At 34.7% G+C, this 27,256-nt stretch overlaps 1 protein-coding gene across 2 annotated transcripts in view; it reads right to left on the bottom strand.

The window, feature by feature from the left end:
• Positions 1-642: 642 nt before the first annotated feature.
• LOC149772594 (uncharacterized) overlaps positions 643-27,256 on the bottom strand; it is a 41,653-nt gene continuing 15,039 nt past the window's right edge. For both annotated transcript variants that reach the window (XM_089947604.1, XM_089947603.1), the window contains exons 2-8: positions 25,018-25,627; positions 23,947-24,159; positions 20,061-20,265; positions 18,713-18,901; positions 8,493-8,637; positions 4,993-5,092; positions 643-2,496 (exon numbers count right to left, since the gene is read on the bottom strand). In XM_089947604.1, the coding sequence (XP_089803730.1) occupies positions 2,288-2,496; positions 4,993-5,092; positions 8,493-8,637; positions 18,713-18,901; positions 20,061-20,265; positions 23,947-24,159; positions 25,018-25,621 (1,665 nt within the window). In that variant the 5' untranslated portion in view covers positions 25,622-25,627 and the 3' untranslated portion in view covers positions 643-2,287. The remainder of the gene's footprint in view (positions 2,497-4,992; positions 5,093-8,492; positions 8,638-18,712; positions 18,902-20,060; positions 20,266-23,946; positions 24,160-25,017; positions 25,628-27,256) is intronic.

The raw sequence follows: 27,256 nt of genomic DNA on the forward strand, positions 1-27,256 counted from the left end.
TCCATATTTTCTCCACATCACATCTTTGTAACACGTGCCGCATTTAAGTCTTACACCGATGGTAAGAGTATTAATCTTTACATGGTATTTAAAATAATTTCAAACGGACTTGATTGTACCCGTATTACCCTATACATTGCATTCCAAATGTCAGGAGGCCTTCATTGTATCCGCATTGCCTTATGCATTGTACTTAAAATAATGTCACGAGTGTATCCGCCTTAACCTTTACTTTGTACTTACAATAATGTCGGGAGGCCTTCATTTTATTGTAACTAATCTTTTTATGGTTTTTAAATAATGTCGGAAGCCGTTGATTGTATCAGTATTAACCTTTACATCGTTTTTAAAATTTATGTCAGAAGCCCTTGATTGTATAAGTAGTAACCTTTTCATGGTACTTTAACTAATGTCAGCAGGCCTTGACTGTATTAGTATTACCCTTTACTTGGTACGTAGAATAATACCAGGTGGCTTTGACTGTAACAGTATTAACCTTTACATGGTTTTTAAAATAATGTCAGAAGCCCTTGATTGTATTAGTAGTAATCTTTTCATGGTACTTTAACTAATGTCAGGAGCCCTTGATCGTATAAGTATTACCCTTTTCTTGGTACGTAGAATAATGTCAGGAAGCCTTGATTGTATCAGTATTACGCTTTATTTGGTACGTAGAATAATGTGGCCTTGATTGTAACAGTATTAACTTTAACTTGGTAAGTAGAATAATGTCAGGTGGCTTTAATTGTAACAGTATTACCCTTTACTTGGTACGTAGAATAATGTATGGAGGACTTGAATGTATCAGTATTACCCTTTATTTGGTACGTAGAATAATGTCAGCAGGTCTTGATTGTCTCAGTATTACACTTTGTTGGTACGTAAAATAATGTCAGGTTGCTTTGACTGTAACATTATTAACCTTTACCTGGTATTTAAAATAATGTCAGGAGGCCTTGATTGTATCATTATTAACATTGCTATGCAAACATCAAATTGGCAGTTTCATTTGCATTATGTATCAGGAAGGACCGTGGCTCATTGGTAAGCATCTAGTTATTGTGACTTAAGTAGGTCGGCCTCTTCTGAAAGCCTAAAAAGAAGAGACATTTGTTTTTTATTGCTGAGGTATGATACAACCTGTCATGTGCTGATCAGTAGTTAAACAAGGATCAACCGATCAGGTAAGCATTTAAAAATAATGGGACTCACATGTGGATAGGCATTTGTATCCTCGACAGCATGTAAGTATGGTCATATAAGTTGGGGTTATATCAAGATGAATTCCAATCGTTTTGTTAAAATTGTTTTTTCCCAGTATTCTATCTACTTACATTTATCTATGAAACATACTTCTATTTTTGTAATATACACGTTAATAATTTTAGTGCCATGGTTAAAAACTATTGTTAGCTCATAGTATTAAATGCTGGTAATCAATACATGAAGTGTGAAAACTAAGTCTGTTCACAAAATGTATCCTAATGAAATATATTTAGTTCATACGCACTGCCAACCGCATTGAACCTCATCGGATGCCGCATAATGCACTGATAGTCAGGGTTCATGTTGCTTGTTATACCGATTAGTCCTATAATTAACTGAATAGACTCAAATCTACCAGCTATGTATGCAAATTATGCGACAGCAGATGTAGGTCTGTGAAATTCTCCTTGGAAATTAATTATAAACTGATACATACAATGGCAGGTTCTATATATATCTGGAGGGGGGGGAATGGGGTGTGTAATAGTGTTAACTTATTTCGAAGTAATAGTTTATTAGACAGTTTTATGATTAGTTGTAACATTACCTTTAATCCGCTAATTCTCCTACTTCCAACCAAATAGCAGACTTTAACTAAAGTTAGTATAAGTCTCTGTCCATGCCGCAGGACATAAACGTCCATAGCTTAAATTAAAAAGGTGAATTAACCCTGTAACTCTTGCTCTCTGTGCCCAAAAGATGCGGTGTGCTAACCAATATATATATATATATATATATATATATATATATATATATATATATATATATATCCTAATTAAGTAAATCAACAAAATTATACAGGAATATGTCGACTGTAGAGTGAACACTTGTGTAATTTCTGCTAAGGCGATGTTAAGATTGACTTGCAAAAACAATGACAAATGAAGGAACTGTACACATGTTATATAGCCTCTAAACAATGCCTTACGGTACAGTAATCTTCGAATATATCATGAAATTGGACAAAACTATGCCAAATATAGAAACCAGATTATCACTGTCTATTACACACTTAAGTAGATCATCTGTAAGGAGACGAAAATACAAGTCCAAACAAAATTAGATTCACACAAGGAAAAATGAGTGATCCACCATTTCCTTTGGATTTAGCTTCCTTCGACGGATAGTCATAATCATAAACATCACCATTGTCGAGATCTTCCTCAGAAGAATTCTTCGTTACCTCATCCCATTTCTCCTTCATCTGTTTCAGGTTATAACGAAGTCCGGCTGAGGAAACAAAGAAAGATTTTTTTCTTGTAAATGTATATTTATGTTCAATTTTATTTGCCGTTTCTTTTTTGTTCTTTTTGTTTATTTATTTATTTATTTATTTATTTATTTATTTATATATTGTTGTTAACTTTAAATGTCTGTGTTGTCTGAGACGAAAATAAATTAATTCTTTACGTGTTTGGCGCTCGAACGTTCCATGCATTTGTTCAACCGGTTCTCTGAGATTCTATTTTGTATTGAAGAAATAAAAAAATGAAAACAGCATCGGGGAATATTTGTTTAATTTGTAATTCCGGGCTAATAACTGGCAAGTGAAATGAAACTTTTTTCCTTATTTGTTGCACTCGAAACATATTGATATTCAATGTTTATAAAATTTTAAGTTTTCTAACACTCTTCATATATCCAAATTCTTTATTATTTTCCATATATTTTGTATTCTGAAAAATTATTAAGAATAATATGTTTCTCGTGCCTTAGCTAGGGGCAGCAAATATTTTAATTTTAACTTTTTCTCGTTCATGTTAGTTTACTATATTAAGATATAATCAATGTAATGTCTTCAATGCACCGGGACAAGACGGTAATGGAAAGGGATGTCTCAAAACCACCAGGACAAGACGATAATGGAAGGGGATGTCTCAAAACCACCGGGACAAGAAGGTAATGAAGTGTAATGTCTCCAAAGTACTGGGACACAAAGGTACGGATTATTATTGTTTCAAAAGCGCCGAGACAAGAACGTAATGAAATGTGATGTCTCTAAAGCACCGGAACAAGAATTTATTATAAGCTCATTTTTTTCCCCGTTAACTTTACATTGTCAGAATCGTTCAGTATTACCGAATACTGAACCTGCGCGCTAATACACATATAGCATTCACGTGCATAAATGAACTACTTTATACTGTAAACAAACAATGGACGCAGATGCCATCACTTTTGATTTCTAAAAAAATCATGTACACTCGCGTAAGAAGTGATTTACGTTGTGGTTGTATAAATTTGTTTCTGAATGAACTAAAACAGATGTTTCGTGGACTGCCACATACCAGCTGCTTTGGCACATTACGCGTTGATACAATGTTTCGGATTTAGGCTAGTTACAGACGCAAGAAAGGGTCCTTACAAATAACATACAAGTGACAAGTCATATACTGCCTTCTTTAGCTGGTGATAAGAATGGCCAAAAAAAAAATATACTTACAGTTTTACATCCTGAATTTCCTCAAAATGTACTTTCTTAGTTCTGCGAATCCGAATTACATTAGCCATGTCAAAGGTTCTCAATCTTGATTACATATTTCGAAATTGTACTGTAATTTCGACTATATTCCAAGTGCAATTACATCCTCCTTACTGCACTCAAAATAAAATAAGCATTACATTCCATAGCGTCTTTTTGATAATTGCAATTGAAAGACTTCATATTTTTCCCACATTATGATTTCAAACATTCAATGACAGAATCAGAAACACATTTGCAGATGTCAACACGCTTCTCCCTAACTTCTTCAATCCCGTGTATTTCATGTGGAATTGTCACATACAAATCCAGTCCATAATCACGAAATTTCGTAGAATAAAAAAATGCCAAAATCTATTCATTCCAGATCAAATGGAAAAGTTGTTGCAATGCACATTCATTCACAATATGACTCCAAATTTCAATTTTAACTAGACACGCCATTTTCTTTTGAAAGTTATGTCGAGCGCGCAACAAAGTTCAAATTTATCTGGGTGTAATTATGTGCACAGTAACAATGTTGTTGTTGTGTAATGATGAATATGCGCTTGTGTATTTAGTTTGGAATAAGGCATGCATTCATCTACGTTGTTTCTTGAAGTGTATTTTGTTTATATGATTAAGCCTTATGTAGAATTAAAACAATGAGCGTATAATAAAAAGGTTACTGCATTTGTATGGAAAAATATGAACTCGTTTTGTCGGATGGATATACTGCACTCCCAAGGTCATGTAGTATTCCATCGAAAACACTCGTTCATATTTTCCATACAAATGCAGTAACCTATAAGTACTGAATTGTAATGCCTAAAACTAACCGGCACAAGAAGGTACTAAAGTGTTATTTCTTAAAGTAACCGGACAAGAAGGTACAAAATTGTAATGCCTCAAAAGCACTGGGACACAAAGGTGCGGATGTGTAATGTCTCAAAAGTACCCAATCAAGAATGTATTGAAGTGAAATGTCTGGAAAGCACCGAGAGAGGAAGGTACTAAAGTGCACTGAGTACTCTGCGCAATATGTATAATATAGTAATTATATGATACGGGTCGTACATCATGAAAGAATATGTCACTAATAATACAAATTTAGACTAAAGTAGTTTTGTATGTCTAAGACTCACGGTAAGCGACTTGGATAAAAATGAATTTGTTTCCAGTTAAGTAATTATTTCACTGGATTGTATGTATGTATGTATGTATGTATGCATGCACGCATGTATGACGAACAAAAATATACGAACTTTTTGGCTGCATTCCTGGTGTAAAGATCCTTAAATTTGACGGCGGATTCGACTCAAATTCTTTGATTACCATGAAATTGCTTCCATCCCGCTTATTGACCTAAAAGGTAGAAAATTAGTGCTACAATGTCTACTTATTTAAATAATATTTTATTACACTTATTGTCTTGTACATCTTCTGTGCCTCAGAGTTTTACCTACCTGAGAAAGGCAATTACAGGAATTTTAGCTTAAAAGCTTCAGTTAAATGCCGTGGAGGATACACATAGCTGTAGATTTAAAATCCCCTGCAGCACAATTTGTGATCTCTAACCACGTGATGTACAAACTGTTTCTTCATCGTTTCATATTCCAAACTGCGAATGGAAGGGAGAAATAGGATCGACCAGATTTGAATAGTTGTCATGTCAACAAATGTGTTTTTGGTTTAATTAAGTTATAGATGTTTGCTAGAGTATACTTCTCTCTCTCTCTCTCTCCTAATATATATATATATATATATATATATATATATATATATATATATATATATATATATATATATATATATATATATATGCGCAGCATTACCTACATATTGGTATACGTTTTTATACTTTTATACCGCAATTTGTACCTTGGTTGTTTCCGTCAGTAAAAATTTCAAAAGATAAAAGAAACATTTTGTTGATTGCATTTTTACTAGTGTATTGTAATGTATTAAATGAATATTTTCCTTTGTAAGACCGAAAATCACCCTAAGATTTTCAGGAGAGCAATTGTTTTCTGTCTGAAATTTACTTGATTTCTCTAATCCGCTAAATATGTTCTGGTTTGTTGAGTCAGTCGGTTTTATGTTTATTGGGTTCTTTCTGATAAACATATTTCACCGAGTGTTAGCAGCCTACTCCAAGTTTCCCTTCCTATTATACCAGTAGTGAAGCTATTTAAGTGTAGGCACACGAAAAATCAGTCCAGCAGCAGCAACACTTAATTTTGGGCACCTTCTTAAGTTGCTTGATGGGAATTCTGGGCTACCTCAGCCACGAACTATTGCTTAGGCAGTGCTACACCACTGCGTCAATGTCAACACTTCTATTTTTTATCAACATGCTCTATAATGTCGGCATAATGTCTTTTACAGTGTGCATGCTGTAGTCAAAGCCTAATCATCCCACTTTAGTTTAAGGTTTAAGATTACAGCGTATCCTACAGTTAACATATACATAGCGATTTCATCTGCTCTAAGCTACTAACCGTTTCATTTTTGGGAAAGGAGGGCTGTAATTTTCCTTTCAGCCGATATACTTTGTTTAATATTATCTCAAGGTGATTTTTAAACAAGATCAAATTATATCAGTTATATAATATGATGTTTCAATGTCAGTTAATTTTTCAGCTATTCGAGAGATAGAGAGAAATATAAAATAAAAAGAATTCCGATGCAATGGCCTGCGATAGTTAGTTTTCGATCCCTAATATACATAACGTATACATAATACGATATATATATATATATATATATATATATATATATATATATATATATATATATATATATATATATATATATATATATACTCGGCTTTTACTAGTAAAAGACATGAAATTACAGTGCTGGTTATACTAAAAGAGCACCGAACTATTGAAATATAATACAATGAAACTTCCCTAATAAGGACACTCAGAAGTCTGGACTCCATTTTAGACTGGGCACATAATTAAGTCCCATAAAGGTCGTTATAATCAAACCCCGGCACACTAGCCATTGCCATAAAAAAAAAAAAAAAATGTTCTCTCCAACAGTACCCTCTTTCGCTAAGTTTCACTATAAACAGATAATTTGATTTTATATGTAATCATATGAACAGGAATATGTTTGAACATCGCTTTCTGTAGAAGTCAAATGATTTTCTTATCTTTTGCATAAAACAGCAACAGTGCAGAAATGACAAATTTTGTAGGAAAAAAAGAGTTACGCTTGAGTACCAAAGACGTGAATTGGGATCATTTTATGTAGTGGTTGCATGCGATTTATGTTTTTGTCATTAACAAAACACGAGATACAGTCTAAAGTATATGATTTAAATGCTGTTGTTGTTTCAATTAGTCTGCAGGAAGTATGCAGTATTTTTACTAATAAAAACACGTGTCTTTCTTAGCATTTAACTCCCACATAGGAAAACGCTAAATCACTTTGCTCCTAATATTCGAAGTTCTAGATATAAACTTGTTGCATTAAGTTCAAACTCTGGCAACTGGAAAAAAAAAGAATACTTTCTTATTATACTTGGAAAAAGTGGCGTCTCTAGGGGTTGCGGCGGGGTGGGTGGGTGCGGAGCGCACCGGCTGACACCATCAGAAGGGATGACACCAAAATGACTGACTGTAAAACAGATTGTGCAGTGCCATTACATTCAGTGATATACGGGAATTACGAATTATGAGTAAATTAGTGAAAAAAAAACATTACTAAGGATTCTATATGGTCTGTTACGGAAGGAGGTCAGTGGGGGTGACACCATGAGTTACCGTACTGGGTGACACCAACACTATTCACGCCACTCCTTGGAAGGTATGGGAATTTGTTCGCGACTTGTGTTTGATCATAAATACTGCTTCATTGATCCTTTGTTATGTTCGTCGTCTTAAGAACCATTCATCATCAGAGAAATTAGCAAAATATTTTAGATAGATCTTTGTTTCTCTACTCGCAAATGTGATACAGAGAGAGAGAGAGAGGGGGTGTGGAGGTGGGGACTAACAAGGTAAATACAGAGATTATAATAGGTAAATTAGGATAAGACCCAAGAATAATGCTCCAAAATGATACAGAATAAAAAGTGCATGGATATAACATATTTAAACCCACCCACCCACCCAACATCTGCTTTACAACTCTCTAATTTAATTATAAGCACAGCGAAGCTTCTACCTCATTTTAAACCCTTAAAACTCTTTCCATAAAAGAGTTTCCTTTCAAAGATAAGCAACGACAACACTCAGCTTTTCTCTACTAATACAATTTCCTTATTAACCACAAGGAAACAAAATGCAATTCCAAACCTATCACGCTTTTAGTTAAGGTCCATTTGCCAAATAACAAATTACAGAATACTGATCTTATAAGATCGGTGACGAATATGGTTACAGTTCGTCAGGTTGATCAAGATACTCATCCCCTATAAATATTTTAGATGTTACTATCAGACAGTTTGTTATATTGTTATCTAAAACTAAATTACACGAAATAACATGTGATCAGTATAAACGCAGTTTGGGTTTATAGTCTGATAACAACGTACAACTTGCGTTATCAAATGTTTAGGTACACTGAGGTGTAAATGTAAACCAGTGGGACCAGCTGAGTGAACGACCTTTGTCAAGGCAAAATTCTCTTGAAATTTGATCTTATTTTATTCCCCCTTTTAGTTGCAATAAAAGCCTCCATATTTGTGTGGATGCTGTGGTTTTCGTGGAGCGCTTTACGTAAAAACGTAACAGATATTGAAAGTCATTACCTGTAAGATAGAGCTCGTGACACTGTCAGTCCAAATCACGTGTTCTCCATATATGGCAATACTTTCTGGTTCGGCAAGGTACTCGCCCTTTCGCAAAAGCCTGTGATCCTTTCCATCATAGGTCACGGAGTGCATGGACTCGGATCTTTTAAAACATAAAAGACATTGTTTTAAAGTTTGAAACAAAGTAAAGAAAAGAAAGCTGAAGAAAATTATTATCGATGAAATACCGAACCTTGTTATAATCGTTTATTTCGTTATGTGTGACATACTGTATAATGAAAGCTATTATTAACACTTTTTCCCCCTGAATTTCGCTGCTGCATTTAAAATATCTGGGCGTTACCGTAGTTGAGATTTTCACACATGACTGTGGATAAAGCACAAGTGTACCGAATTATTTCCATCCATTTGAATCTGCAATTTTGAAATTTCTACTTAAATTATACAGCCTGCATTTCAATGTTTCTTCATTACGGAAGATTTAGACACAATCCTTACTCTCCCTCCACCCGTGATATATATGTTTTCAAACAATAATAATAATAATAATAATAATAATAATAATAATAATAATACTTTATTGTGTTGATGAAAACCTACTGTAAAATAATAGTTTTATGTGACACTTTCAAGAAAGAAAATGACACTCAAAATACATGTAGTGCATACTAACGTGAAAAAAATGTTATCACTGGAACCAAACAGACACTTTTTCTCATTATTCTTTAAGGATAATTAGACTTCCGGCTTCATGAAACCCCTTTCCAAGTTCTTTAGCGTATTTCACGTCTTGGTGCCACGGTATATATAAGAAAACTGTTTTGCCAGCTTTCCCGACATTGATTAATCCTGTATGTCTTGTATCGAGGCTATTAATAACTTCAACAGGTGTTTCTTGCATTCTGTGGTAATCTTAAATCTTTAAGGGCAATAAAAAACATCGAGGCGCCTTTTTGCATTCTCCGTGGAATTTGACATAAAACATGAAGGTGATAGAATGCTTCTTCATAGAATTCTTGTAACAATAAAAGGTAACTAAAGCGATTTTAAGTGTCTTACCTTATCAATATATATATATATATATATATATATATATATATATATATATATATATATATATATATATATATATCATGAGTGCATGAATATACAAATATACCAGTATCAGTAAGTGTATCAATATATAAAATAAGCCCATGAATATAAAAATGTAGCGATATAAATAAGTGTATCAATATATAAAAAAGTGTATCATTATTAAATAAGCGCATCAGTATACAAATGTACCAATATAAAAAAAGTGTATCAATCTATGAAATAAGTGTATGAATATAAAACAAACGTGTCAATTTAAAAACAGGTGTAAAAATCTAAAATAAGTGTACGATGTGCTAATTATTTTACCTTTTATTCACAATTTAAATAATCAACTCTTAAACATTGTGACATACCATGTCAGTGTAAATCGTCCATACATGTGGCCAATGTAGAACTTTAAGTTGGGCATTTTCTTCTTAAAAAGAAGCGCTTTTTTATCGTCGGCAAAGCAGTTACTGTTATACTTGTTTTATTTAGGACTGTTTTTCATTTGCATGACATTGTCATTCTTAACATATTACCGATTTTATACACCTTTACTAATAAAGATAGTCTTCGTTGTTAACACTTGACGGGGAACATATTTATTTTACTAATAGCATCACTTTTTTTGTTAACACATTACCGATAGTTTACTTTACTAATAACGTCAGTCTCTTAGCTAACAAGCCTAAATTGTATATAACCTTCATTCATACCGTCAATCTCCCTGTTAACGCGATGCTGATTGAATGTTTCTTTTACTAAAAATGCATATCTCCCTGCTTACGCGTTGCCGATTGTACATTTCCTTTACTAATAACTTCAATCTCCTTGCTAACACGTCGATTTTACAACTCTTTAACTAATAACGTTTCTCTCCCTGATAACGGATTGCCGATTGTAAATTTCCTTTACTAATAACGTCTGTCTCCCTGCTAATGCATTGCCGATTTTACAACTCCTTTGCTAATGACGTGTGTCTTCTTGCTAACACATTGCCGATTGTAAATTTCCTTTACCAATAACGTCTGTCTCCCTGCTAACACATTGCCCATTATACATCTCCATTACCAATAACGTCTGTCTCCCTGCTAACACGTTTCCGATTGTACGTCGCCTTTACTAATAACGTCTGTCTCCCTTCTAACGCATTGCCGATTGTACAATTCCTTTACTAAAACTTTCATCTCCCTGCTAGCACATTGCATACTGTACAAGTCCTTCATTAAGAGAGTCAATCGCCCTGTTGCCACATTGCTCATTGAGCATCTAAATAACTAGCAAGGTCTGTCTCCCTATTAACACGTTGTCGATTCTGCAAGCCCTTTACTAATAACGTCTGTCTTACTTATCACACATTGTCGATTGTACATCTCCTTTACTAATTACGTCAGTGTCCCTGTTAACACGCTGCTGATTGTAAATTTCCTTTACTGATAACATGTCACCCAGCTAACACTTTGCCCATTGTACCACTCCTTTACTAATAAAGTCTGTATCCCTATTAACACGTTGCCGAGTGTACATCTCCTTGTCTCTGTCCCTATTAACACGTTGCCGAGTGTACATCTCCTTGTCTCTGTCCCTATTAACACGTTGCCGAGTGTACATCTCCTTGTCTCTGTCCCTATTAACACGTTGCCGAGTGTACATCTCCTTGTCTCTGTCCCTATTACATCCTTGTCGATTCTACATCTTCATTAATAACATCAGTCTTCCTGTTTATACATTGTTGATTGTACCACGATGAAGAAACTGAACTATTGACATCCTATTCATTCATTCATTCATTCATTCATTTATTCATTAATTCATTCATTCATTCATTCATTCATTCATTCATTCATTCATTCATTCAAGCCTCCTAAAATGCAAATGTAAAACAAATTAAAGACACCGAATTTGCTTAAACCTACACTATTAGCATTATATAAACTTCCAATTGGAACGAAATAATGATTATAATATGAACTAACATAATTAAAATCTCACTGAGGAGGAATTTTTAATATCGATGCAGAATGTAAACTGAACGAAATTCTTGTCTTTTATACAGGTAATTTAAAGGTAAGCTATTAACTTTTATGTTTTCTGGTCTAAACTTAGCATGCTTTACATAAAATGTGTATACAAAACTTCACCGTAGAAAATTGTGTTTATCAACATCTAGCCTACATACCATTTCAACATGGGATATATCCAGAAAAATCTTGATAAATCGCGATCAAAGATATCCGACCTACATAATTTTATAGAAACAGTTGAAAGTTTGGGGCTTAAATTAATATACTTCTTGGTTTATGTTTAATTATAACATTCATAGTGATGAAAAGATTGAAATGGTATGGCAAAGGAATGTTGATAGTTTGTCAAGTCAGCGATTTTTAACCTTGTTGTGGATAACATCTGCCTGACTTAATAATTTGAGATACCAGAATTACAGATTGGGAATTAAAGTAAAAACAATAAATTGAATGAATATATATATATATATATATATATATATATATATATATATATATATATATATATATATATATGCAACAGCACTCAAACCGAACTTAAACAAGAAACCCAAGTGGGCCTATCGTTCATCTAATGCCATCTACAAAACATATCACAAGTCAACGGAAGATGGCAAAATAATCTAAGATGGTATGATTCTTCCTGTCATTTAAAGCATGTTTTAAAATTATTTAAGCAGTCTTAAAAGATCAGGATGATTTCTACTAACCTAACATATGTCATTCCACTATACTTTTTTTGCGAAAACTGGTCATCTTTCTTTACAGATTGTTGGAGAAAAAGAAATTTAAACATGGTTTTTCTTTTGCCCTTTATAGCCGCAAGGGCAATCTTAAGTTATGCACATACATCATTTGTGCCTTGCAGTTATGTTTTATGTCCCTTCTAATAAACTATATGAGATGATGTAATAACAAGTCATTTTAAATTTTTTCTTATTTTGATAACTCTTGTCAGATTTTTTTTTAAATGCCGCATTATTATTTTGCATATCAGCATCATTTGTAAAATTGAAGAGAAAAAAAAAAACGCTTGTTGACAAAATGATTCTTGCGAATTTGGTAAACGTCTACAAACATAATTTTTAAAAAAAACTTTCGTATTTTCTGTTAAATTAATAATGGCGGCCATATTGGTCAGTGGAACGTGCTTACTCGTATAAGTATGAAAAGTATTCATATCATTTGGTTATGGGGAGCATGTTTAAATAGGTGGTTATGGAGAGCATGTTTAAATATCTGGTTATGGGGAACATGTTTAAATAGGTATCTATATTTAGTAACGATAACCATGTTTGACAGCTGATCCGCGCCATTTGTTAAAAAATTAAACTGAAAACTATTAACGCCAGGTTGTTTTCTGTAATATAAGTCGAATTCTATTTAATAACTTTTGTGACGTACTTTCAATGTGTTTTATCTTTTATTTTCAGTAATGGCGAACAAATTTCATGGCATATAATTAGGCGTATAAGTTTGCACAAGACACGATTATCATTCCTCTTGATCCGATTGACAACCATACATGACGAAAAACACAACGGGGAACCTAAGGCATGCTATGTTACTTCTTTACCTGACAATATAGCTATTATATATTTCGAAAGAAATGGTTGTTATTGTTTAACATACACTTTCCACGAGTATACTCATTGGTGCATGTGACACAGTAAAAAGGATTTACGACCTCACCTTAATAGTTACATCAATAGCAACTCACTCCTCCCAAACAACTAATTCCCGACAAGCTTTCCTCTTAATAAATTCCAGTTCAAATAAACACATCACTTGTTTGGAAAACTGGCTTCAATGAAGATTAAACATTTGCAAATATATATCATTGACATTGTATGTCTGTTTTCAAATTTGTGACTGTGGTATTGCACAATACGAATTAACATTACAAATATTATGTGAGATTCATCACTTCAGTTCCCGATGTTCTACACGCCCAACATTTTACAAATAGACATTTTGAAAATTGGGGAAGAATGTGTAAGTAAATTTTGGTACACGCATACAATGAGGATTAATTATTGGGTTCATTATGACTTGGACTATATTCTGTTGCTATGCGCATATAAAGTACCGGGTACATTTCAGAACGGTCTGGTATGTATGCTCATCTGGGTTTCTAACCAACTTAAATTCGATAACTATTAAACCTTGAGAAAAACAATAGCTTAGATATTTTGAGCAAGTAAACGGTTTCAGTTGGAACGATAATTAATAGCAGACGACGCTAGATGCTGAAATTCCTGTGCAAATCAGACATGTTTCTGCAATTCAAAGTGGGTCATTTTCTCCAAGGTAAAAGGGATCTGACTGGTATTAGGTTGTCACTTAAAAGTCGTTTACACTGATACAGAGGATCAATTAGTAAATATATAACACTGTACCAAGCCAGTTTTACTACATTGCCTTGGAGAAAATTACCAATAATGACTTGCACAAATGGACGATTTATACAGGAATTTTCCGCATCTACCGTTGTCTGCCGTATATTATAATTCTAATTGATATTTACATTCGCTTACCTGAACAGTACAATTAGATTTTATGATGTCTAGGTTTGTAGTTAACATTCTCAGTTCAGTAAAGAATGTAGTTTTTTCTTCAGAAAACTCGACGAGTATACCTACCTATTAGAAAACTCGATGAGTATACCTATTCGACTTTGCGGACACTGACTTTAAACTGTTGTCGTTTGGACGTGCAATATACATAGTGAATTATTAATGTTCTTCCGAAAACAAACGTCGATATTAGATTAGATCGTACATTATTTCCGACAGTGTACACATTGTTAGGTCTATCCAACAATGCCACATGTGCTGATGTTTGATGACCATCTGTAAGGTCTAACAGAGACGGTCTCATTTGTTCTACGTTTAGAGTCATCTGTTACGTTCAAAAACTTGTACAAAGTATAGGGTGTAGCAGACAAGGTCGCTTTTGTTAAGCTTCGATGGCCATCTATAAAACTGAAGAAAGTGTACAAAGAATCGGGTCTAGCAATTTCTCGTGTGTTAACGTTTGAAGGCCATCTGTTCCTGAAAATACACAAAGTAAAAGCTAAGTACAACAATGTCCCATTTGTTAAGGTTTGAGGGACATCTGTTCACGAAAGTATACAAGTTAAGGCCAAACAATGATCCCCACCCTTTGTAAGCTTTCAAGGCAATATGTAGAGTATGCAAAGGAAATCGTGCTCGATCACAACATAACATGTCATGAACTATCCTGACATGCGCACTAGGAACATGTTTTCCAAGCCAATAAGATAGTGGGTAAGGATGAAATGCCATTTTTTCGCAAAGACTGACACACACACACACACACACAGATATATATATATATATATATATATATATATATATATATATATATATATATATATATATATATATATATATATATATATATATTGAAACTTATTTGAAGTAGACAAGTTTCAACATAAAAATAGGTTCATCCAAGATCATACCACGTACTTAACGGCAAATTACCATAGCCAGCGAACACAGACCCCAAAATAAACCTTTATCAGAAACCGTTAGGGATTAAATGCATGGAACATAAAGCTTTTAAATCAAATGTCGGTCGAAGAAAAAGGTTTATAAATAAAGGATCTATTCGAGATAAACCTCTTTTATATAGGGTCTATCCAAGATGTATATCGGACACCTTGAACAGAATTTTACTGTAAAATTTTAATTTCAGAGAGTGTCATTTAAATATATCCAGGGCTACACGAACTTTAATCTCATAATTCTAATGTCAGATTTTCATTCAAAACATTTTAAGCGAACACGAAATTTAATATTACAATTCTAATTTCAGAGAATATCTTTCAAACATTTTCAAAGGTTACATAAAATTTAAACTTTCCTCCATATTTTTTTTTTACATAATATTGATATGATAGAGTTGTATTTCTAAATGCGATCATGGATTTTTTCTAAAGAATTCATCATAGATCACCATGCCGTCAACATCTGGCTGTGTGAGGCAAGTCTAAGAAAATTGCGCTTCCATAAAGAGATGGAAGAAAGTGGAAACCAAACTTAATTTGTACATGGAAGTTGGTTTTGAGAAGTTATTTCAGAGAGTGTACAAAGCAATCACACTTGGAGAAAGGTGCCGTAGTTCGTAAGGTTGAAGCTGTATTACTTACTAAAGAAAATTTAATTCCTTCTTAATAATATCATACAGTTTCCAAACTTATGTACCGAGAACATATTCCGAAGGTTCATAAAGATCCTGAAACAATGATAAGATGGCATATCATCTAAGGTACTTACGCCTAAAGCATTCGGCAGGATATATATATATATATATATATATATATATATATATATATATATATATATATATATATATATATATATATCAGATCGGTTTGTTTTTTATGAGGATTCATACAAGTTCGTACCTGTTAGAAGTGTAAACACACATTACGGCAACTATCAGTGCCAGACTATATAACGTTATGTTTAACTTTGGATATGAATTATCTGAAAAGAGTCTCCGGATCTCCATCACTTGAGTGAAGTTCGTCAAGGAAAAAAGTATATATATATATATATATATATATATATATATATATATATATATATATATATATATATATATATATATATATATAAACACACACACAACATCACGCGCGCACTCACACACAACGCTTTATTGCAATTTAATTTCAGGCAATGTGGAACTTGATGCGGATTTCAGCATACCACCCACCACAAAGCTATACTAAAATCAATTCAAAATACACTAAATTGGTGCAATAAGTATTTCGGAGGTAGGGGTCTTCCTAATAGATGTACACAGCTTTTGCATCGGAATTAGTGAAGATTGCTTTTACCTTTCTGTAGAATATACAGCAATTGTCGTAATTGCATTTTTGTGTCTTTATGGCGGCTACGACATGCACAATGCATCCTAGTGTGATGGAATGCATTATAATACATTCATGGGCTCACTGTACATATATGACTATAAGATCTATATTCTCTTCCACGGGGTCAAAAAGGATACTGGAACTACATGGAACGTGTACAATAGCAGAAAATAGATAGTTCTTTATTTTAGTGAATTGCGTGCAGCCAGCAACTTGGTCATTAGTGGAACTTATTTTCGCACAACGAAAAATATGAATCTTTATGATGAGTATCATTGGATTTAAACACAGAAAATAAACTGACCACGTTTGTAGTAGTCATATGTTTCTAAGATCTTTGCTTGATGTCAGGGTAAATTAACTACTACTTCAAATCATCACCTATCGGAAAATTAGACGACAATCTACATCTATATAGCAAGGATCATTAATAGATCGGTCACTCAGCACTAGAAGAAAATGTACAAAGTACAGTAGTAAATCAGATATTCAGCAACTGTAGGATACGCACAATGTACAGTAGTAGATCAGATATTCAGCAACTGTAGGATAAGTACAAAGTACAGTAGTATATCGGATATTCAGCAACTGTAGAATAAGTACAAAGTATAGTAATAGACTGGATATTCAGCAACTGTAGGATAAGTACAAAGTACAGTAGTAGATCGGATATTCGGCAACTGTAGGATAAGTACAAAGTACAGTAGTAGATCGGATATTCAGCAACTGTAGGATAAGTACAAAGTACAGTAGTAGATAGGATATTCAGCAACTGTAGGATAAGTACAAAGTATAGTAGTATATCGAATATTCAGCAACTGTAGGATACGTATAAAGTACAGTAGTAGATCGGATATTCAGCAACTGTAGGATAAGTACAAAGCACAGTAGTAGACCGGATATTCAGCAACAGTACAAGCGCAATATATAGTCGTATATCGGATATTCAGCAACTGTAGGATACGTACAAAGTATAGTAGTAGACCGGATATTCAGCAACTGTAGGATACGTACAAAGTATAGTAGTAGACCGGATATTCAGCAACTGTAGGATAAGTACAATGTACAATAGTAGACCGGATATTCAGCAACTATATGATACGTACAAAGTATAATAGTAGATCGGATATTGAGCAACTGTAGGATAAATACAAAGTATAGTAGTAGATCGGATATTCAGCAACTGTAGGATAAGTACAATGTACAAAAGTAGACCGGATATTCAGTAACTATAGGATACGTACAAAGTACAGTAGTAACAGGTGTGTGTGTGTGTGTGATTTGGATTTATAACGTAGCTTTAACTATTTTTCAGTCATATCGATGCGATGTTTGCAATCTGACAGGTTTTTTTTTTTCTTCTGATGTCTTGCACTGGGGCATCATGCGGCAGACACGTTGCATGATGTCCCACCCAGTCACACTGTCCTGACACCAAGTCGACCAGTCTTAACACTAACCTTTTAATCTGAGCGCCAAGTGAGGCAGCTGTAAGTACCATTTTTGTAAGTCTTTGGCATGACTCGGCCGGAGATCGAACCCACGACCTCCCGCATCCGAGGCGGACGCCAAAGTACAGTAGTAGATCGGAAACTCAGCAACTGTAGGATAAGTAAAAACGTACAGTAGTAAATCGGATATTCAGCAACTGTAGGATAAGTACAATGTATAGTAGATCGGATATTCAGCAACTGTAGGATAAGTACAAAGTATAGTAGTATATCGGATATTCAGCAACAGTAGGATAAGTATAAAGTACAGGAGTTTCTGGTACGTATTACCTTAAAATACCAGCCATCACGAAGTCTGAGAGATATCGTTAACCGACAATAGTTACACATTGAAACTCATGGAAAAGTACATCTGACGATGATTCACATAAGTGATTAAGAAACATTGTTGGGATAAAATAGAAATTTATCAATATCGTAATAAATTCATACCAGCGTTCATCATGCAGAGCGGTACACTGTGGATCACTAACAAAACCATCTAAAGGGGAGACAGGGCTCCGAAAGGATGTCCTCTGTCTTGTTTACCCTGGTAATAGACATGGTCATGTCACAAGCCACTGAAGGACTGAACTAAACCATCACGTAATGCAGGAAAAGCAACAGCAGCAACATATTGTTATGCATATAAACAATATTTCCGAATGTAAACTTTATCCAGGATAAAATATTTCAGCATAAATATCGTTCTACCTGGCGTCGACCCAATAGACCCTTCTGTCGCTTAAGTCTGCCGCTAGAGCACGTGGCCGTCCACAACCTGAGATAAGCGTCTCTGTAATGTTAAGAAGGAGCTGTCGCTCGCCGGTGAAAAGACTGTAACTTTCCAGTGTGTTCCAAGGACTGGATAAGGCTCCCTTGGCGTCGATCCAAAAGATTTTTCTATAATGTGCAAGAGGAAAAATAGATAGAACCTACCTAGTATAGATTGTAAAGATTTTTTAAATATAGATTGGCGTCGAAAGAAACTTGCACATTTACTTTTGAAATGCATTTCTCTCTCTCTCTCTCTCTCTCTCTCTCACACACACACGCACACACACACACACACACACACACACACACACACAAACACATTTATTTTGTCTAACTTCTGCAATGGTGTGATTAAATCGGGTTTTGGAAATATTAGGACACACACACATGCACTACTTTCAAGGGTAGTCAAATAGCATCACCTGTGGCTGAATGCACACACAATTCCCAAATAATCCATATATCTATCGATCGATTAATTGAATTCGTTTGAGAATTAATACAGGGATGGCTAAATTGTAAACCACATACAATAACACAAGCGTAAGTTTATGTAAGAAGCATTAGTTTTAAATTTAAAAAAATAAATACAGCTTGTGTATTTTTCATTTACTGTTTGTTCCTGGAACTGTGATCGCAAGATAAAATATGAATATGAAAGTTGTGTGGGTACCGATTTTCGTGGTTTTGCAAATAATGATGTTATCGTCGCGTTTAAATGCACGGACATGCCTTGGATATAAGGATGTTGCATTATATAAACATGCTGATACAGTTACGTTACGTCTCAAAATTCGTGGGTTGTGGTCCTTAGAAAGCAAGTAATCTCTGAAAACTGATACTCAACAAATTAAAGTTATATAACCGCATTATCTGATACATCGGGATATTTTTATGCAAAGCAGCTGTTTTGTTTCGATGCATGATACGGAAGACGCGCATTGATTCAATTCTAAAAATTAGGATGTAATGACTGATAAGATGACCTTCAATTAAAATAAAATAGTTTTATTTTTTCAACAATGTTCAGCTTTGTTCAAAACTTCTCGTTTTATCTCATAAAGCCTGTTTTTCTTTAGAGACCAGACAAACTGAATGTGGTTTTCATTCCTTATACACCTTTATTTCTAATACAGCGGTTCCCAAAGTAGAAAAGTTATAATTGAACAAGTTTAATTACAGTGAATGCATTTTCAGTTTTAAAATGTAAGTTCTAATCTAATTTATAAAAAAGCCTAACAATAGATCATGTTCTGTTTTGTCATGTAATATTTATGTTACATACCCTTCTAACGGGTCCACTGCTATAGCTTTAGGATTAACCATATTCTCCGAAACTACGGTTGTGACTCTTTTACCGTCGATAGTCGCAGTACGTATCTGTGGCGGGTAGAGTTCCGTCCAGTACAGAACTTCCAATATCCAATCCACAACGAGGTCTTCAACATTTCCTGGAGTTATGCGGATCAGCTCACGGATCTCGCGAAGTTCTAGAAAGAAATCAACATTTATTGCCATTGATAAAATTGATCCAATAAAAGATAAGTATCAATCACAATCTCGCTTTGAAAAAACTTGATAAATTCGACCATTTCTCGGTAAATTTGATCATTCTCCAAACATATGAAGAATAGAGTTTATCTCTATTAATCACATTTTAGATGATAATTAGTAATTTAACTCTAATAGTATATATTTTCCATAAAGATTTAAAAATGGGCATATTGAAGAAATCATTGAGTTCCGCTTTATATGAGTAGTTACGGTAATTATATTTAAAAGCACCGATAATACAGTAAATAAGTAGGATCGATTTCCTAGCAGACATGCGGTTACTTTTTTTCTATGTAATTTATGCTTCACTCCTCTAGCTCCAGTGTGAATTTGAGAAATATGAATCTTTTTTCTTTCTGGTTTGCATTTAGACGTTTGAAGGAAAACGTGCCGAAGCATTACATGAGTTAGAATCACCACAAAATATAATATCAGATATAGATCCTTATTTAGACTTCTACTTATTGTGAAAGTAAAGTTTTATGAGTAACAAAATCCGATCTTGGAGTCATGTAACAATATCCATTCAGATGCTTGAAGCCGGGTAATAATACCCGTTCAGGTGATTGAAGTCCGGTAACAATACCCATGCAGGTGTTTAAAGCTCTGTAACAATACCAATTCAAGTGTTTGAAGCCCGGTAACAATTCCCGTTCAGGTGATTGAAGTCCGGTAACAATACCCATGCAGGTGTTTAAAGCCATGTAACAATACCAATTCAAGTGTTTGAAGCCCGGTAACAATACCCATTCATGTGTATGAAGCCCGGTAATAATACCCATTCAGGTGTTTGAAGTACTGTAACAATACCAATTCAGGTTTCTGAAGCCCGGTTACAATACCAATTCAAGTGTTTGAAGCCCGGAAACAATACCCGTTCAGGTGACTGAAGCCCGGTAGTAATACCCATGCAGGTGTTTAAAGTCCTGTAACAATACCAGTTCAAGTGATTGAAGCCTGGTAACAATACCCATTCAGGTGTTTGATAATACCCATTCAGGTGTCTGAAGTCCTGTAACAATACGAATTCAGGTTTCTGAAGCCCGGTAACAATACCAATTCATGTGTTTGAAGCCCGGTAACAATACCCATTCAGGTTTTTAAAGTCCTGTAACAATACCAGTTAAGGTGTTTAAAGCCCGGTAACAATACCCAGTCAGGTATTTTAAGTCATGTTACAATACCCATTCAGGTGTTTGACGCCCGGGAACAATACCCATTCAGGTGTTGGAAGCCTAGTAACAATACCTATTCAGGTGTGTGAAGTCCAGTAACAACACCCATTCAGGTGTTTGAAGTCCTTATACAATACCCATTCAATTATTTATCGACCACGACAGCTGTTGACTGGCTAATATTACATTTTCTTAAATCTGAATAGGAAATGATGATTTACCGTCCACACGTTTGCATTTCTCGTGTGGGGGCCCCGAGTGGCCGAGTGGTCTAAAGCGCTCTCCATTACGGATCACTGCCATCTCACCTCTGTCTGCGTGGGTTCAAGTCTAGGATTCGGCCAATGTGGGTATGTGAGAAAGCTTGCCAGTAGCTTCTCGTGGGTAGGTAGTTCGTCACAAGGGTTTCCCGGGTTTCCCGGGTTCTTCCTCCACCATTAATACTGGCCGCCATACATAGCATATCGTGTGCTGAAAAATGGCGTTAAACCCTACAACAACAACAACAACATTTCTCGTGCGAGTGTTAAATTTTGAGTATGCATCGAAGCAGTTTTACAGTTTAAGCGCAGTACGTTAGAGACTCAAAACTGAAAGATCAGTGCTAGCTGGTTGTAGTAGCGTAATTGTATAACAGAAAGGAAACGAAGCGTAGTGCAGGAAGAACTCGTTTGCTCTGCACATTGTTGGACCCGGGTTTATTTCCCGGTTCCATCATATACATAAAGCAACACTTTCTTTCACTACCGCATCACAACACATTAACAAATTAAGCCTAAACTATAAAATATTATATTCTACTCTTTTGATTTTGTTTTGAATAATAACTGAAACGTATGTGCTCATATACAAAACGATCAAATAGGCAGCGCTGTATCGTGTTATTTTTGTGGGTTTTTAAGAAAAAGAGAGAAATATAAATCTGCTCAATTTTTAATCTCAATGTGTTTCATTTTAGGTATATGTTCCAAACGATTTTGACAGTAATACATGACCACAACGTTGAAAACAAAATGTTCTTGTCATCTTGGTTAAAGAAAACACGGATTAGAATTTATTACTTTGAAAATAGTACACACAATTATTCCTGGATTATTTTCAGACGTGATGGAATACAGTGTTTTATCATTCAGACTTCCTGCTTGGTCAGATGTATGGAAAACTATTAACAATAGCAATCAAACAGTACTTATCGCTGATATATACAATATCAAATTGCAACACCTGCAAATAGTTGCAGTTAAACCGTGGAGTTTTTTGTGGCACTTTACGAAATTATAAAATATCAGCAGATGGGTTTGTGCTAAGAAACTCGTTAATGGAAACGAGCGTTCTACGACACTCTGAGAGACACACAAGTCCGGACAATGCTGTACACCCACCAGTATTTGACTTGCTAAAACGTTCACTTAAAATTTTTCACTTTTAACGTACGTGCCACCTAAAAGCCATTAATATGCCTCACCACGTTTATGTTTGTATTACTGTGTATATACAGTACATTAGAAACAGCTTTTATCAGCTAAAAGAAGTGAATTTGTGAATGCAAATGTTATCTATTACTCAGTAACCCCAGTAACAAAAATCAAGGGTTTCAATCTAATCACTGTGGGTGTAAACTTTGGCACTAAAAATAATTTGCATTTTTTCTTTGTTCATTGAGTCCAATGCAAATTATTATTTGCTTTTTCAAAAGTATTATACCCTTGATTAACCACTGGCTGTGCTAAGTTACGAAACCTTGGAATTGCATTGCCATATGACCACGTTATAGATCTAGCACCTCTAGCTCCTTTAATAAGTAAAATGTGTACGTTACACTCCAGTTCTCTCTAACTTAAATCTCATCTTGCGAACATTGTCACAGATTTTGTCTTCTGTAGAAACGAGTTTACTGAACAGAAAATACTTGACCATATCCATCCGATTTTACAATGTTAGAAACGTATTTACTAATGTTAAGATATAGCGTAGAATAGCATGCCTTTGCCAGCCGTGAAAATAATAATAACTAATTCATATTAATTAATTAATTAATTAATTTAATATCTCCTCGCACGAAACAGTGACATTCTAATCCCGAGATATATTACATTAAGTCATACCTGTTTTTGATGAACATAAATAACGAATCTGTATACCAATTTAAAAAGCGTGAATACAAGACCATTGCTGAACGATCATTATACACCCACATTCCAAATGACTCTTCAAGTCTTCTTTGGCTGAAATCTAAAACAGAACACAAAGACCCTCTGAACAATAGGAAACACATATCAGTATAATTTGTTTATTAATGGTCGTCTGACAATATACCTTGCAAACTGTCGCAGCTGCATGAAGCTGATGATTGTCCTCATCGTTCGGATAGAAATTTAAGAATTGATAGAAGCATGAACAAAATGAAGCAGTCAGTTAGATAAAATGTTCTATCGCACTTACTATCAAGCTCCAGCTTTCCTCTGTAAATGTGGCCTTCCAGATTACTGGCCCAAAATATGTAATGTTTGCTGTAATGAAAATCAACCGCAGCCGACATTCTAGCAGCGACACCGGAAAAAGCGTTGATCGTGTCGATTTCTTTGTAGGAAGTGACGTCAAGAATTTGTACCCTATGACCGCTTGTGACAAGGAATAAAATATTAATCGGGTAACCTGAAAAAATAATTAAATAAAAAATGACAATTTCTGATTAATCTTGATTAAACAAAATATCAGTAATAACAAATTATTTTTTAAACAACTCAGAATAAACCATCATCAAATGAGTCACAGTGTCCATATGTGGTCTATGTCTAGCCATGTCAAGTCCGTTAGCGTGAAACAGAGCAGTCTCATAGAAACATGTATATATTTAACATCGAAACATGGTTAGAAAGAAAGACAGACAAAAGAAGTTTAAAAAATACTTCAAAACACAGTCGAATTCCTCTGATGAAAAGCAAGAAACATTAATCTAACGCATGTCATCGTGATAGATTTTACAAGGCTCTCATCACTCGACGAGGTGGGCAAGAAGATGAAAACATCAAGATGCCATGTGTTTTAACTGACAGCAATCTTCTTTGATAAACGGCAAAGATATATTACTTATGAACCATGCTTAAGTAGAGTTCAAGAAGTCCGTGACTGCGTCGAGAACTGAACCATCATCTGTAACCTACAAATTACCACCGCCAACTGTTTATATAGACGCTTTGGAATATATTTATCTATTTAAAGTATGCGTTTGTCAGATAGCAGCAATTATGCGCGCGGCTGGTGGCAAAACAGCGTGAAGAAGTTTGTTAGTAAGAATGGACTTGTTTGAAGCATCATTTACTTGATACTTTTGATTAATTTTTGGAGCGCTTTAAAATGGAGAGATATTCAAATAATTAAAAACAGTTTTGTTAATTAAAAGCTTGAATTAAGTAGTCACACTGAATAATAATAAGCTTGTAGTATCCGACAAACACGCTGTTCATACTGCGTCACAAACAAGCTAATAAATATGTGAAACATCCTGCTTACCCTTCGGAACCTCAACAGGTGTATCACCCTCAAAAGTGTCACTTCGGGTACGGGGAGTTGTTCGCCTTATGAACTTCGTTACAGGCTCAGAAACCACTGGTCCGATATCGGGCGAATATGAGGTTTCACCGCTGTTATCCGACCTTGAACTTTGAATACACAGCCTATCACTGGTGCTGGTTTCCGGAAATCGTTTGCAGTTCAAATTATCCGGCCAAGAAAAGCCAAACTCTTTCATCAAAGGAACGCAGGCAGATGCCACCTGGTCACAAAGATGGCGGCAAGGGGGGATGGCGTAATCTATTGTTGCCGTGCACGGAGGAATATACACAAGGCACAAAAAGTCATCAAGCTGATCGCTACATCCATATGTTATTAAAGGACTAAACTGTGTAAGAATTGCATTAGCTTCGTCTATATTCTCGTTTCCAATCATATTGGGAAAAAGCGTTTCGTTGTATGGCATACTCTGGCAGATGGGGGCTCTGTTAGGAACACAACGTTTCGGATAGTCGTACTGACCATCGTAAAACGTTTCAGACATCACTAGAGATACTATACAGAGTAAAAGCACTGTGCCTAATTCCAATCGCATATATTCCATAGCTGTCTGCAAAGTAATGAAAAGAAATTATATATATATATAGTTACGACTATATAAAATAAGAAATTGGAATGAATGAGAAGTGACCAGCTTAGAAAAATTCAATAATTTACTTTTGCATGTATCTATGCATTTATAATAATTTAAGCATTGTAGTATATATGTATCACTGCATGCATACTAATTCACACATAGTAGCTTACATAAACATGTATCAATGCATGCATACTAATTCACGCATAGTAGCTTACATAAACAGGTATCAATGCATGCATACTAATTCACGCTCAGTAGCTTACATAAACATGTATCAATGCGTGCATACTAATTCACGAATAGTAGCTTATATATACACGAATCAATGTGTGCATGCTAATTAAACATAGTAGCTTACATATGCATGTATCAATGCGTGGACACTAATTCACACATAATGCTTATATATACAGTTATCAATGCGTGGATATTAGTTGAAGCATAGTAGCTTATATATACAAGTTTTAAAAGCGTGCATACTAGTTCAAGCAAACACTCCGGTGGCCTAGTAGTTAGAGCGTCCGCCTTAAATGTGGGAGGTCCTAGGTTCGATCATACCAAAGACTTACAAAATGGGTACTAACAGCTACCTAAGAGGTTAGTGTCAGGACTGATCGGCCTGGTGTCAGGATAATGTGACTGGATGGGATATCATGCTACATGACTACGACATGATGACCCAGTGCTAGGCGTCACTATAAACTGCCATACTGCAGACATCGTAGCGATATGACTGAAAAGTTGTTAAAGCTACTTTAAAAGTCCAAATCACACGCAAATAAATACACACACACACACACACACACACACACACGCACTAGTTCAAGCACAGTAGTTTGCATATACATGTAACAATGCGTGCACACTAATTCAAGCTTACATATACATGTATCAATGCGCGCATACTAATTCAAGCATACAAGCTCACGTCTGTCTATGCGTGTATACTAAAATCATAAATTTATTTGTGAAATGTCTTAATGCATAAATAGGCTTTATAACCGCATATCTTTTCTCATTGCCCCTCACTGAAAGCCTTCAATCTTAAGTCTGAATCAAATTTAGTGGTACTAAAGCCCAATCTCACTATAACGCAAGTGGTATTTTCCAAACGTTTTCCTAACTGTATTTTTCGTACACAATAATATATTGTTTCAAAATGTATGCCCAGCAGATCCACATGAGAGTTTGCGTAGGGTGAAGAGGGCATAAAGAGGCGCTCTTAAAAGTGAGCGCGAAACAACCCGATTGTTTTTTTACTACTCCATGAAAACACTGAAATTGCAGTAGATTCCAGGGGTCTCACCCCACTGATCACAATCAGAGATTCAGTTCTACAAACGCATCGCCTGCTTGCTTACGCTTACTTCAACTAAAAGAAACGTCAAGAACACTATATATATATATATATATATATATATATATATATATATATATATATATATATATATATATATATATATATATATATATTGTAAAGCGTTGGTATAAATCAATTTGATATATCAATACAATTGGTTTATCAAATTGTAATCCGCCCTTGGCGCATTAATACGTTTATGTAAATAATTTTTCAGCATAAGTAAGCTGTTGGCGAAT

The sequence above is a fragment of the Sinohyriopsis cumingii genome, unplaced genomic scaffold (genome assembly GCF_028554795.1).
Source record: "Sinohyriopsis cumingii isolate HCF-2022 unplaced genomic scaffold, ASM2855479v2 utg001348l, whole genome shotgun sequence".
NCBI lineage: Eukaryota > Metazoa > Mollusca > Bivalvia > Unionida > Unionidae > Sinohyriopsis > Sinohyriopsis cumingii.